General features: G+C 62.1%; 1 protein-coding gene across 3 annotated transcripts in view; it reads left to right on the top strand.

The window, feature by feature from the left end:
* INPP5A (inositol polyphosphate-5-phosphatase A) overlaps window positions 1–13,598 on the top strand; it is a 173,237-nt gene that overhangs the window by 32,362 nt on the left and 127,277 nt on the right. For all 3 annotated transcript variants that reach the window (XM_030334760.1, XM_030334761.1, XM_030334759.1), the window contains exon 2: window positions 12,022–12,063. In XM_030334760.1, coding sequence (XP_030190620.1) covers window positions 12,022–12,063 — 42 coding nt within the window. The remainder of the gene's footprint in view (window positions 1–12,021; window positions 12,064–13,598) is intronic.

The following is a 13,598-nucleotide window of genomic DNA, read 5'->3' as shown; positions in this document are numbered from 1 at the left end:
TTCTTTTTAATGTTTCTTTTTGAGAGAGAGAGAGAGGCAGAATGTGAGCGGGGGAGGGGCAGAGAGAGAGGGAGACCCAGAATCTGAAGCAGGCTCCGGGCTCCAAGCTGCCAGCACAGAGCCCGATGCGGGGCTCAAACTCGCAGACCGTGAGATCATGCCCTGAGCCGAAGTCGGACGCTTCACCGACTGAGCCACCCAGGTGCCCCATTCCTGTTGCTTTCTTTAGCTGTGTGGTTTTATCTTTTACACTTAGGGTTTTCTTTCTTTTTTTTTTTTTTTTTTTTAATATATGAAATTTATTGTCAGATTGGTTTCCGTACAACACCCAGTGCTCATCCCAACAGGTGCCCTCCTCAATACCCATCACCCACCCTCCCCTCCCTCCCACCCCCCCATCAGCCCTCAGTTTGTTCTCAGTTTTTAAGAATCTCCTTATGCTTTGGCTCTCTCCCAGTCTAACCTCTTCTTTTTTTTCCTTCCCCTCCCCCATGGGTTTCTGTTAAGTTTCTCAGGATCCACATACACTTAGGGTTTTCATCTCGAGTTAATTTTTGTGTGTGAGTCGGTACGGTGGAGGTGTGCCTTTCCCCACGGGCGCCGGCTAGCTCACCGCCGTGGGTGGATAAGTTTGTCTTCCCCGGTGGGTTGCTTTGGCGCCTTGGTTGAAAATCAGTCGTGTGTGTCTCTTTCTGACCTGTTGTATCGATCTGCTCATTGAATGTGACTCCAGGGCCACCTGTCCTGGTCACGACAGCTTCATGGTGAGGCTGGGCGTCCGCGGGAGCCCCCCGGCTCCGTTGTCCGTCCTTCCGCGGATTGCTTTGGGCGTTCTCAGCCCTTTGCATTTGCACGTGTGCGTCAGAGACAGTTTGTCCGTTTCGCAGAAGCGGCTGGAACTACGGCCGGGGCCGCCCAGATCCGTCGCGAGCGTGGGGGCACTGACGTCTCCCGGTGCGGAGCCTGGGGCTTATGAGGATGGCAGGTCTCTTCTTCTACTCGGGTCTTCGCTTCTCTCAGCATCTCTTGCGGTTGTCAGCCCAGAGGTCTTGTGTGTCTTTCATTAAACGCGTTCCTACATCATTTGTGGTTTTTGCGGTAGTTTACCGTCAACAGTATTTTCGAATGTTTCACTTTCCAGTTATCTGCTGTTGTTGTAAAGACACGCGCACCAGATCTCGTGGATTGATTTTGTAGCCGGTGGCCGCGCTGGCCGAGTCCTCAGGGCCCCTCTGTCTGTGTGTCCGCGGTCAGCACCTGCAGACACAGCCCGCTGCACGTTGTCTTCTCTGCTTCCGTGCCCGGCCAGGGGCGAGCGCGGGTGCTCCTCTCGCAGTGGAATGCGGGGGGTGGCAGGCGCCACGGGACGGGGGGTGCCGGGTGCCACAGGCCGGGGGTGGCAGGCGCCACCGGGGAGGGGGATGCCAGGTGCCACGGGAGGAGGCGCCGGGTGCGGTGGGGGAGGGGGTGTGCCGAGGCTGTGGCAAGCTGTCAAATGCGTGTTCTGCGTCTATGGACGTGATCCTGTAGTTTTCCCTTTAGTCTGTAAATTTGGGAGTTCCACCGGTTTCAACTGTGCCAGACCGGAGCGGCATCCCTGGGCCAAACTCACTTGGTCACGCTGGGTTTTCCCTTACGTATTTCTGCACGTGGCCTGTGGGCACGCTCACACACGTGCACACGTGGGGCCGTGGTTCTTTCTGCGCCGTGCCTTCGAACACGTTTGCCAGGGTTTGCCATCGGCGCCGCGCTGGCTTCGTAGAACAAACGGGAAGGAGCCGTGTGAGGTTGGTGGGGCGGTTGATGGGACTCACCGGAGAACCCGTCACTGTTCCGTAGGAAGGTTTTTGGTGCAAACCACATTTCTTTAATAGAGAAGGTTCTGTTTCACTGCGTGTCCTTCCACTTTGTGAGGCATTTGTTCCCTTCACCCGAGTTGTTCAGCCTGTTGACATAACGTTCAAACGTTCACGTGTGCTCATTGTTCTTTGAACGTCTGCATTGGTCACCTTTGACTTCTGATGCTGGTCACCTGTGTCCTTTTCTTCCTGATTCACCCGCCTAGCGGCTCATCAATTGTATTAATCTGTTTAAGAGCCAGCTTTTCATTTGATTTGCTTTATTGTTTGTCACCTGCAGTTGTGCGTGAAACTCAGCCTGTGACCCCTCCGTGTGGTCGGGGTGGGCGCTGGCCTGGGCACGTGGCCCTGAGCTGCGCGGGGCCAGGTCTCCCTGTCACGTCTTCTTTTTTATTATTATTTTTAATGTTTATTTGTGAGAGAGGGAGAGAGAGACAGAGAGGGAGGGAGCACACGAGCGGGGAAGGGGCAGAGAGAGAGAGGGGGACGCAGAATCAGAAGCAGGCTCCAGGCTCTGAGCTGTCAGCACAGAGCCCGACGCGGGGCTCAAACTCACGGACCGCAAGATCGTGACCCGAGCCGAAGTCGGCGCTTAACCGACAGGCGCCCCCCCCCCCCCCCCGTCATGTTTTCATGGACCTCGGGCTGTGTTCACGTTCTTCAGACACCACACTGCTTTTCCCTCCAGACTCTGCATTTCTGTGATTTCTTCCCCCCGGGTGCTGCCTTCCTCCACCGTAGCTGAGGTCCCCGGGGACCCCTCTCTGCAGTCTCATGAGCCAGAGGCCCCGCGCTGCAGGTTGGGGAAGGCAGCCCCGTGGATCACGGCAGCTTAGGCTCACCCCCTCACAGCCCTGGGCGACCCCATCCTTCTGTGGGATCACAGCCAGGGATGAGCCACGTGTCTCTGAAACCCACGTCCCACTATTGTGTGTGGATACTTGGGGAATCGGAAGTGAGCGTGTCACTTGGGAAACGGGCAGAGGAAAGTGCTCCCAGAGGCTGGCCTTGGTGTGCTCTGGCCGGTCTGTGTTCCCCTTCGGGGCCCCAGAGGGTGACCCTGCATGGGAAGAAGCCGCGTTTCTGCCCTCACTTACTGCCTCGGGGCCTCCCCGGCAGAGGCGGGCAGGTGCCCTCCACGGAGGACATGGCGACACTGGGCTCTCCGTCGGGCTGTGGGTGCGCCTCCTCGTGGGGGACGTGGGGCACGGTGGGTCCCGAGTCTGCACCCTGTCACGTGGGAGTTTGGAAGCTGCCCGACCGACCGCACAGTCTTGCGGGGGCGGCGACGGGGCGCGGGGCGCGGGACCCGGGCGGCACCGGAGGCTGCCCGCCGTGCTCTGAGCCTCCCCTGCCAGGTCTCCCGGCACTCGCCTTTGAGAAGCGGCCTCCTTGAGCATCGGCCCGAGAGCGGCCTGTGCCCGACGGAGGCCGTGGCGCCCTTCTCTGGGCCCTCCCCGCCCGCGGTCTCCTCTCCCGCAGCCCGCCGCCTGCGTTCTGGACTTTGCTGCTGCCGCGCATCTGTGTTCCCAAACCCAGGCGCGCGCTTAGAGCTGGAGTTCAGGTTTCGTCACCTGTGCACCTGGGGGTGCCCTGCATGACCCCCTCACTCCTGCCCAGCCCCCCATGCCCGCTCTGCGGTCTGAGGGGGTTTGCGTTCAGCCTCTCAGGTGTGACGTTACAAGGGCCGCGCTCACGGTCTTTTGCAAACCCGGAGAAGCCGTGTGAACGCGGTGGCATGTGGACTGCTGGCCGTTGCGGAGGTTGGACGGGACCGGACGGTGGGGCCTCGGTGTCTCAGATGTCTGCCCGTGAGGCCCCGGGGTCCCAACCGTGGGGGTGAGGGCCCCACCCTCCGCAGCAGCCACCCGCCTGCCCGTGGGGGATTCTGAGCAGAGTCCTGATGGAAAGAGCAGTACCGGGGGCCCAGGGAGGCCTGTCCGCGGGCGGGTAGGCAGGGCGGCTGTGCGGCTCCGGGACGGGGCACGTTCCCACCTGTCGCTAGGGTGCCCGCGGTCCAGCCTCGCCCTCTCTGGTCTGTGCATCTGGCGGGCGGGCCCGGCTGGGCAGGTCTCTGCTGAGAAATGGTCTCAGCCCCGATGACCGGCCTGGGTGGAAGGTGTCCATGGGGTGGGTCATTTCGGTTTTTATAGGCCGTTATTCCCGATTAAACCTTCGTTTCTCAGAAGTCAGTCCTCAGTGACCGCACGTTGTCATCGTAAGTGTATTTTGTCCCCAGGCACCCTTGAGGAGAAAACGTTCGTTCGTGGTCAGGTTCGCCCAGGCCTTGTTCCCGGTGGCGACGGGTCCCGAGCGCGTCTTTGCCAGGTGCTGAGCACGGTCCTGCCTCGTGCGCAATTGAAGAGGGCGCGTTTCTGAGCCGTCGTCCGTGGGAGGATGTCTTGCGCTTTTCATTCCCACTTCGGATGCTCTTGCCGTGGCTGCCGCGAAAGGAGTGGTGGCCGAGGGGGGGAGCGGTGCGGGCGGCCCTGTCCCTGCTCCTCCGCAGTGAGGCCCCGACTGCCCTGCACCGCTCCGTGCGCGTTCTCCTGGCGGAAGGCCCACCTTCGCTTCCTTTCGCAAAACTATTTTTAGCCTCAGTATTTCTGAGCGTGCAGGCAAGACTTCCTTTCTCGTGAAAGGAAACGGTTTTCCTCCGCAGGGATAGGCGTCTGGCGAGGGGTGGGATTTCCCGGGACATCGGTGGTGCGGACCGGAGGCCTTGGCCCGCTCTGCACCCAGGCTTAGGGAGCCCCTGGCGCTCGATTGTTTTAAATGACTCGTATTTGAAAGTTTTAAGGACGTATTTGAGAAAGCGGAGTTTCTGGGCTGGCATACGCTGTGTGCGAACACAGGGCCCGTCGCCACCGCGGGCCGGCTTCGTGCTAGCCTGTCGGGATGAGGCCCGCAGGACTCGGGCCGTGGCGGCTTGCAGCCCTGAGCCCAGCCTGCGGCCCCTCCTCCTGACAGCTGTGCCCGGGCCACACGAGCCAGCGGCTGCGTGGACGCCACCACCCGGACGGGGTTCGGCACGTGGGGGTGGGAGTCACAATGGGGTGGGTTCCCGCTGGAAGGCCTGTCCCCATGGCCCCCCTTCCCACCAGAGGTGAGCACGGCAAGGGACTGTTCCCGTCCTCCTCAGGCCTCACCGTGGGTGGGGGCTCCCTCCTGTGACAGCAGCTCCTGCTTCCGGCACTTTCTTTCCCGTTGCGGCCCAGACCTTGGCTTCCTTCCTGAGAAAGTCCTCTTTCCAGATGCTTCTACAGGTCTTTTTTTTTTTTTTTAATTTTTTAATGTTTTTATTTATTTTTGAGAGAGAGAGAGAGAGAGACTGAGCGCAAGCAGGGGGAGGGGCAGAGAGAGAAACACACAGAATCTGAAGCAGACTCCAGGCTCTGAGCTGTCAGCACAGAGCCGGACGTGGGGCTTGAACTCGTGAACCACAAGATCATGACCTGAGCCGAAGTCGGACGCTCAACCGACTGAGCCACCCAGGCGCCCTCAGATGCTTCTACAGGTCTTAACTGCACATCTGTAGTTAGTGTGTTCGTGAGCGTTTGCCGTGTTCGCTGCCTACAAGGGCCAGGCAGCAAAGGCAGACACAGAGAGAGACAGGGAGACAGAGAGACAGAGAGAGGGAGGGAGGGGTCCCTGTCCCGTCTTCCGCTTAGGCAGCCACTGCGGGGTCAGGTGGGGGTGGCTCCCGCAGGTGGGAGGGAGAGGGGGACAGAGGTGCGTTAGGCTAGATGCCAGGCCGCCGCCTGGGGCACCGGGCGAGCTGCAGGAGAGTGGTGGTGTGGGGGGGGAGGTTCTCATGGAGCGCATGAGGCCCTGGCTGGGCTCATGTGGCCCCGGTACAAGGGGGTGTGCGTAGGGCCTGCGGTCACGGGCCCCGTCGCCTCCAAGGGCCTCGGCCGCCCTCATTGCCGCTTTTCTGCGGCATGTGCTCCCGCGGGGGCGGGGGGCATGGCCCGTCTGGCTCCCTGGGCCTCCTGCCCTGCTCTATCCGGCCGCCGCGGTGGCTGTGGAGAGCGGCGCTGTCGGGGGGCTCTGCATGGGTGTGCCGCGGGTTGGGCCGCAGCCGTGGGCAAGGACGCGGGGACGAGCGCCCCCGCCCGGCCGCTGCCCGGCTCTCGTCCGCAGAGGTGAGCCTCTCACTCGTGTCAGCCCCCTTGGCGTCTTTTGGTCATTTCTCCATCAGACCTGTCGTCGTTTTGCTTTGCCGTCCGGTTCTTCGGCGTCGGGCAGCCGAGCCCTCGCCCATGTGCCTTTCGACGTTCGTTGTGGTCGAGCGTGTGGTTCTGTTCAGCAGCGGCGGGCAGACTTTGAGTCATAGTGTGTTTTCCGTGAGCTTTGGAGTCCGCTGGCCTAGTGGGGCTGCGGGGCCTCGCCCAGGGGTGCGGGATGGCGCTGGGCCAGCCTCCCCGGGGTGGGGGGAGGTGAGGGCGTCGTCCCGTGGCCTCCAGTCTGGCGTCGCCTCCGCCAGGAGCGTCCTGCTGCTTTTCGTGCACAGAATTTTCACAGCTAAACGTTGGTCCCTAAGCGTCATCTTTGTTCGGTGTTGCAGTTGTGATGGGGTTTCCTCCTCAGCTCATCTGGTGACCAGTGTTTGTGTTTAGGACAGCTGTTGATTTTGTGTCTCACTTTTACATCCTGCTACTTTTTCCTCAGTGCTTTTATGTCTGTTTTAGTTTCATCGCCGACCCTGGTCCTTTGCACATGCTGTCCTCTCACCTGTACCCTCCGGGTTGTTCTCTCTCTTTCGTCTTATTCCTTAATCTCTTTGGCGTTGGTCTAGGTGTTACGGAAATGACGGTGTCTTTGCCCCGTTCCTGACCTTGGGGAGGGGGGGGGGGCGAGCGTTTCCCCACAAGACAGGGACCGGCTCCAGGGTGTGAGTGCGTGTGCTGTGTGTCATTTCTAACACATGGTTCCGTCACACTCAACTCTGTTGCTACAGAACAAGAAAGAATAAAGAAAACATTTAACTCAAAAAGCCAAAATACAGAATTATGTCATAAACTGAAGTCACATGAGAAGACGAATGTAAACCATGTTTGTTGTTGAATGAAAAAGTAAACAAAAACCCACCGGAAAACCAGTAAATTAAGGCAATGTTGATGGCTGTCTGCACCCAAACGTGAAACGCGTAGTTGAGAAAGGCAGGCGCCAGAGGGAGGGCGGGACGTCAGGCCACATGGCTGCTCTCGTGGTCAAGGCTCCTCCCGCAGTGGGATCGGAGTCCTCCCCAGAGACCTTATTTCACAGTAAAATCTGAGCGGGCGAAGCGTTCAGAGGGACACCAACTGTTCCGTTGTATGCAACCCGCCCGTGTTCGTAACACGGAGGACGTGTGTCAGTTTTCTGCCCATGTGACAGCAGCACAAGTGCAGGCTTCCACAGTGGCCCCGCCTCCTCTCGGTTCTGGGCGGTGGGCGTCCAGGCGCAGCCGAGTGGCGGGGGGGGGGGGGGGGGGGGGGAGACCCGCCCTCACCTGGAGGGAAGTGCGCCGCCCCGGGTTTGGCCCACGTCAGCACCTTGCTGCGGCAGAGGTGAGGGCGGGCCGCAGAGAGCCAGTGCTCGGCCTCCCCTCCCCGACCTTTAGAGCCTCTTGGAAAATTGCCCAGCTGACATCTGATAAGGGCAGACCCACCCAGGATAACGCCCCTTCTGATGAACTTAAGATCAACTAATCTTGGGGTTTAATTATACCTGCAGAATCCTTCCACCTTTGCCACTGGTGTCCCCTGACCAGGGGAGTGACATCTTATCATTTCCACGGGCGCCCAGACTCCCCGGGGAGGGGTTCTCGGGGAGCACAGGGGTGGGGCGCGTGCAGGCACTTCCTGGTCTGTTAACTTGACGTTAATGGTTGCAGACGTTTATTGAAGAAGTTTCATTTATTTCTTCTTTGTCTTTCTTCATGCGAATCCACTCTTTTCTTTTCAAAAATTTTTTAATGTTTATGTTGGAGAGAGAGACAGAGCCCGACAGAGCAGGGGAGGGGCAGAGAGAGAGGGAGACACAGAATCCGAAGCAGGCTCCGGGCTCCGAGCCGTCAGCACAGGGCCTGATGTGGGGCTCGAGCTCACGAACTGTGAGATCGTGACCTGAGCCGAAGTCGGACGCTCAACCGACTGAGCCACCCAGGCGCCCCAACGAATCCACTCTTCTCATCTGTATAATTTCCTTCTCCCTGGAGAACTTTTTAAAACGTTACCTTTAGGGCCTGTCCCCTGGTGATGAGTTTTCCCAGGTGAGAACACCTTTATTTCAACTTGGCTTTGGAGAGATGGTTTTGCTGGACGCAGAGTCCTGGGTGGCTGGTGCTCCCTCTCACCGCGGGGAGCTTCCCGCCCGACTGCGTGCTTGCTCGCGTCGCTGTCGGGAAGGTCGCCGTGATCCGGCCCGGGTTCCCGTTTCCTCTGTCTTCCCAGATGCTCTCTGTCCCCGGCTTGGTGCACGTTGGATCCTGTGTGCCTGCGAGTAGCCGTTCTGGGAGGTGTGGCACCGAGCGCTCTCCCCGCGAGGGAGCGTCTGTGTCTGGTGTTTGTCCTTCACTGAAAAATTCGGTCCTTAGGACCCCGCAGGTGTTTTCCACTCTCTTTTCTGCCTCTTCCTGAAACCCGTCATGTGAGATCGTCTCATGATTCCTGGACGTTCTGTCCTTTTGTCAGTGTTCTTCTCGGCGTTATGTTTTGGAAGTTTCCGCTGACGGGTCTTCTAGCTCGCGGCTCCCTCCCTCCGCGTGTGCGGCGTGTTGATGAGCCCGCCGGAGGCATTCTTCATGTTGTTACAGTGGGTTTGATTTTAGCGTCTGCTTTGCGTTCTTAGAGCTTCCGCCGCGCTGCTCGCGTGGCCGTCCGTCCCCGTGTGCCCTCCAGGCTGTCCGTCAGCACCCTCCGTGTGCCCTCCGGAATCGGAGTCCCAGCCGAGAGGGACTCAGACGCGTTTTCTGCGTCTTTGCACTGTTTTCCCCTCGCCTGTTAGGCAGCCTGGTAGTTTTTTGCCGGGAGCTGGACTTGAAGCGTCGGGTCCCAGGGGCTGAGGTCGCGTGAGGCCTTCTGTTAACGTGGCCCTGGGCCGTGTTTACGGCGTGCCGCGGCCATGGCGTCGGAGGCTTCGTGGTCCCCCGGTGCCCTCGCCTGTGTCCCGGGGGCTCCGTGAGGGCAGCTCACAGGCGGTCTGTGTCGCGCCCTCTTGCGCCGGAGCCCTGCCTTGTGCTGGCACGGCGTGGGGACGGGGAGCGCCCCGCGGTCTGCGGCCCGTCTCGGACTGTGGCTGCGCCTGTGTCCCTGCACTGTGACCCCTCCCCCGTTCCTTCGGGGCCGTAGGCAGGCAGGTTGGGGGGAGGCGCCCTTTCCAGGGGTGGCCTGGGCCCGGGTGACCCCCCTTCCCCGGCGTGGCGGGCTTTCGGTGTGGAGAGGGCGCTGGGTGTATTTCACCGAGGCTGCTCCCCCCGTCCCCCGGCCGGCGCCAGGAGGGGTCTTTCTCCAGGGATCCTTCTCCAACCTAGACCATGAGCACGTGCCGGGCTACCTGGAGGGAGAACCCACCACAGCGCTGGGCCTCCTCGACGTGGTCCCGAGGGCTTCTCTGCACACTCGTCCGAGCCCGGCTTCCCGCAGGTCACAGCTGACCGTTGGCGCCCCGGTACTAGGCTTTGGTTCCAGCATCTTCTCCGGGAGAGCAGGTCTGCGCCGCGACTCTAGTGTTCTCCTGTCTGTCTGGGCTCCGGGGTGGCGGTTTGCTGCCCGTGATGCCCGGAGCGGGACTTGCAAGCCCGTGTGGCTGCGGCTGGACCGGGGTCCCGGCTGTCCCGTTACCTGTGACGAGAATCGGCCGATTTCTCTGAGCTGCTGGTGCGGCCAGTTGCCTCGGCCGCTTTCCCGGTGGAAAGTCCACGCGGTTGGTTGTGAGGGGTGAGCCTTTAATGTGCTGTCACACTCCTTGAGCGTGGGTGTCTGTGCTGATCGTCACAGGCGGGGTGGGTGAGACGTTCCTCCCTTTCTGTGTGCGCCGTCTCATCATGTATATGTGTCAGCGTTGTGTTTGCTTCAGAGCAGGGACCTCGAAGCTTCCGTGGAGCCGTGCTGCCCGCGAACGTCACCAGCTACGCGTGCGGTTTAAAATTAAGTGATGTTAAAAATGCAGCGATTTAGCCACAGGAACCACATTTCAAGTGTGAATTTGGCTGCTGCAAGTCTGTCATCGTGGAGGGTTCCACCGACAGTGCCGGTTCCTGTGTCAGGGGGAGCGTCCTGTGGGCCACACCGTCCAGCCCTGGGGCCACCGCGCGCGGGTGGGTGTGTGTGGGTGTGGGTGTGCGTGCACGTCGAGGCGTGTTTGAAGCGTCGCTCTCGGCCCGGCCCGGCCCGTCGGTAGCAGCTGCTGCTGCAGGAGGCACCCAGGGGGCCACCGTCGTGCCCTCCGCAGAGTTTTCCCCGTTCGCCTCTCACGGTGGCTTGTAGCGGCCGGTGGTTAGCGTGCTGCACCGCGTCCGAGAGCCATCACGGTCTCTGCTTCAAGTTTTGAACACGAAGTTACAAATTACGAAAGTAGGGGCGCCTGGGTGGCTCAGTCGGTTAAGCGTCCGACTCTTGGTCTCGGCTCAGGTCACAAACTCGCGAACCGTGAGATCGAGCCCTGCGTCAGGCTCCGTGCTGACAAAACAGAGCCTGCGTGGGATTCTTTCTCTGCCCCTCCTGCTCTCTCTCTCAAAGTAAATAAGCAAACTTAAAAACCCCTCAAATACGAAAGTAACGTGTGGTGACCGTAAGCATATCAGAAGTGAAGAAACCGGAGGGTGGCCCTTGGCTCGCACGCCGCGCTCTGCACGCTGGTGTTCTGTCCTCAGGAGCGGCGTCGGGAGCTGCGTCCTGGCCACGATCCGGTCCTCGGGTCGTGCAGCCGCGTGGTCTCCTCCTCCGCGCCCGGGAGCACTTGCACTGGAAGGTGGCCGCGTCGTCCCGTCAGTGGACGGCCTGCCCGCGGCTCTTTCGTCCGTGCCGGGACTGGGGGCCGGCAGGACTGCTGGGGCCCGGCCGCGTGTCCGGGCCTCCGTCCCGGGAGGCCCCCCTTGCTCTGGCCACGTAGCCCAGGGCTCGCGGTGTCGCCGGTTCGGGCGGTGGGAGAGTGCGTGGACTCCCCGAGTTTGCGGCCACCACCGCGGTCCACGTTACAGCGTGTCCATCACCCCGTGATGGGGAAACCCGTGCCCAGCAGCGGCCACCCCCACCCCTGGCCACGGTCCGCTTCCTGTCTGCGCGGACCGTGCTGAAGGTGGAGTCACGTGTTACTTCCCTTTTGTGTCCGGGTTCTCCCACGTGGTGCGTGTTTTTGAGGGTCGCTGTGCTGTAGCGGGGGGCCGAGCTTCCTTCCTGTTTAAGGCCGAGTCGCAGTCATTTGTGTGGATGGGCGGTGTTTTGCTCATTCGTTCATCCGCGCGTGGGCATTTGGGCCGTGTCCACCTTTTGGCGACTCTGACCGGTGCCCTGATGTCGCTGCCCGTTTCTCTGTGACGGCTGTTTGCATTCTGCTGGATCACGTGTAGACTCTGATTCGCGCTTTAGGGACCCGCTGGACTGTTTCCCGCAGCACCTGGGGGCTCCGGCTCCTCTGCATCAGCCACGGGGTGTGCGCAGGGGGCCTGCCGGGTGGGCCTGGCTGTCCCCGACGGCCCACGACGCGCCTTTCCGTGCACCTGGTGCTCGTGCTGCCCAGACCCGCCCCGGGTTCTTTTTTTGGGACGGCGTCCTCCCTGCTGCCCGCCGGGGAGACGACGGAGTCTGGGGGGCTCGCTGACTGCGGGTGGGGGCTGCTGGGGTGCTGTGCCGTCCTGTGCAGACACTGGTCCGGCTGTGGACCGTCCCTCCCCGTGACCCCATGGGGACAGAGCAGGGCTGAGGGTCGGCCGTGGACGCCCGGCACTGCGGGGCCTGCCTGTCGCCTGGCGAGTTTGGTCCCCGGGGACTGAGAGCCAGGCCCCCTTCTGGGGGGTGGGAGGTCCCCCATGTGGACGGCCCCCCCCCCCGCCCCCCCCAGCACGGGCCCCACAGTGAGGCCCGCGAGGTGGTGTTCACCACCCCAGCGTCTGCTCGTGGCTCTTTGGGGCTGTGTCGACGATCTGACTGTGTTTTCTTTTTCTCTTCCTAATTTATAGCCAGAAAACCTGCAGAAGAACTGGCTGCGGGAGTTCTATCAGGTAAGAGGTGCCGTGACCGCGTGCCTCTCAGATGGCCTGTTTGTGCCGTGAGTACCTGCTCTTTGTGGAGACCGTGCTCTGTCCGGGTCGGGTGCGGGCTGGGGCTGTCCTGGGGCTGGCTGTGCGGGGCGTCACGTGCCTCCGCGGAGGCCCCTGTTCCGATTCCTCTCCCTCTGGGTGGGGGTCTTTGCGTGGTTGCGGGGGGGGGGGGGCGTTGGGAGCTTCTGGGGACATTAGGGTACCTTTCAGGAGGGTCCTCTGGTGGCAGCATAAAGGCGGCAAAGCCACGTGGGAGGCCACGGTGGGGTCTGGGCCGGGGTGTGGGGAGGACCCGGGTCCGAGGCTTCAGGGGGAGGCGCTGCCGGATGAGGGGCCAGGTGCTGGCACCGAGCGCTGAACAGGTATTGGCGGAGCCCGTGGTCGGCGCGAATTCTGTTCCGGATGCCCGGGGGCGGGTTGGAAGCGGCGGACAGACGGCTGTGTCCCAGGGTGCGTGCTGCGTGAGCAGACGGGTGGCCAGCGTGGCCAGGGGGCCAGGGGAAGCTCAGGTGTTTCCGGATGACAGGCGGCAGTGGAGTTGAGCACGTGGCACGTGTACACGTGGGACTCCCCAGGTAGTACGTTGGAGAGGCCACTCCGAGGCACGGGATGCCTGGGGAGACCTTGTGGGTGAGAGGAGCTGGGTGGCCAGGCGTCCAGCTCGGCGAGGGCCGTGGGCGACTGGCCCTGCCAGGGTGTGAGGGGTCCACAGCTCCGAGGGCAGCTTGGAGGAGGGTGGCGCAGGTGGGGCGTTGGGGGAGGGGCAGCTGGGGGACGGTCCCCTGCCCGTCCCCTGCCCTCCTGCAGCTCTGCTGAGCCGGCGGCCATGCCGTGTGAATAGGACACAGTAGGAGATGCTGGGGATGGCCCTGGGCCCCCCTTCCTCCTGGCCTTGGGGTCCGGCAGGCTGAGATCCGAGGTGCTGAGGGGCAGGGGCAGGGCACAGCAGCCGATGGACGTGGGCACGGGCTGTGTCCTGCCTGCCTGGGCAAGGTGCCAGCCCCGGGCTCCCGCCGTCCCTTCCGGGTGTCGAGGGCGGTCGCGCATCGGTTCTGCTGGTGCCGAGCCATCTACCAGAGGCCCAAGGGGCAGCGGCGGGTGGTGGCAGATCGTGGGGCCACAGGCACGGGAGGGCAGAGCCTCGGACAGCCCTTTTCGTCCCTCGCTGTCCCGTCCAGCGAGGTGCGTCCTTCTGGGGTGTTTGGAGGTGGGGTCCCTCCCTCGCCCATCCCGCACGAATTGTCCGCCGCGTGTCATGCTTGGTTCTCGGCAGGGATGGAAGGCAGACCCCGGGGACACCAGGGAAGCTCTGGAAGGAGCAGCCCGTGGGGTGAGCAGGTGGGAGGCCGTCAGCAAGGGTCTCTGGCAGTGAGGTGGGGCTGGTGGGCTCTCTGCCCTGCCCCTCTAACCTTCTGCCCTGCCCAGGGACCTCCGGCCCAGGCCCAGCCCTGGCCCAGCTGTTGCCAGTGTCCGCTCCGGGCGGGACGCCGGCCGAG

Source organism: Lynx canadensis, chromosome D2 (assembly GCF_007474595.2).
Source record: "Lynx canadensis isolate LIC74 chromosome D2, mLynCan4.pri.v2, whole genome shotgun sequence".
NCBI classification, from domain to species: Eukaryota; Metazoa; Chordata; class Mammalia; order Carnivora; family Felidae; genus Lynx; species Lynx canadensis.
Note: the sequence above shows the minus strand (reverse complement) of the source record. Positions and strands in the feature narration are given on the sequence as shown.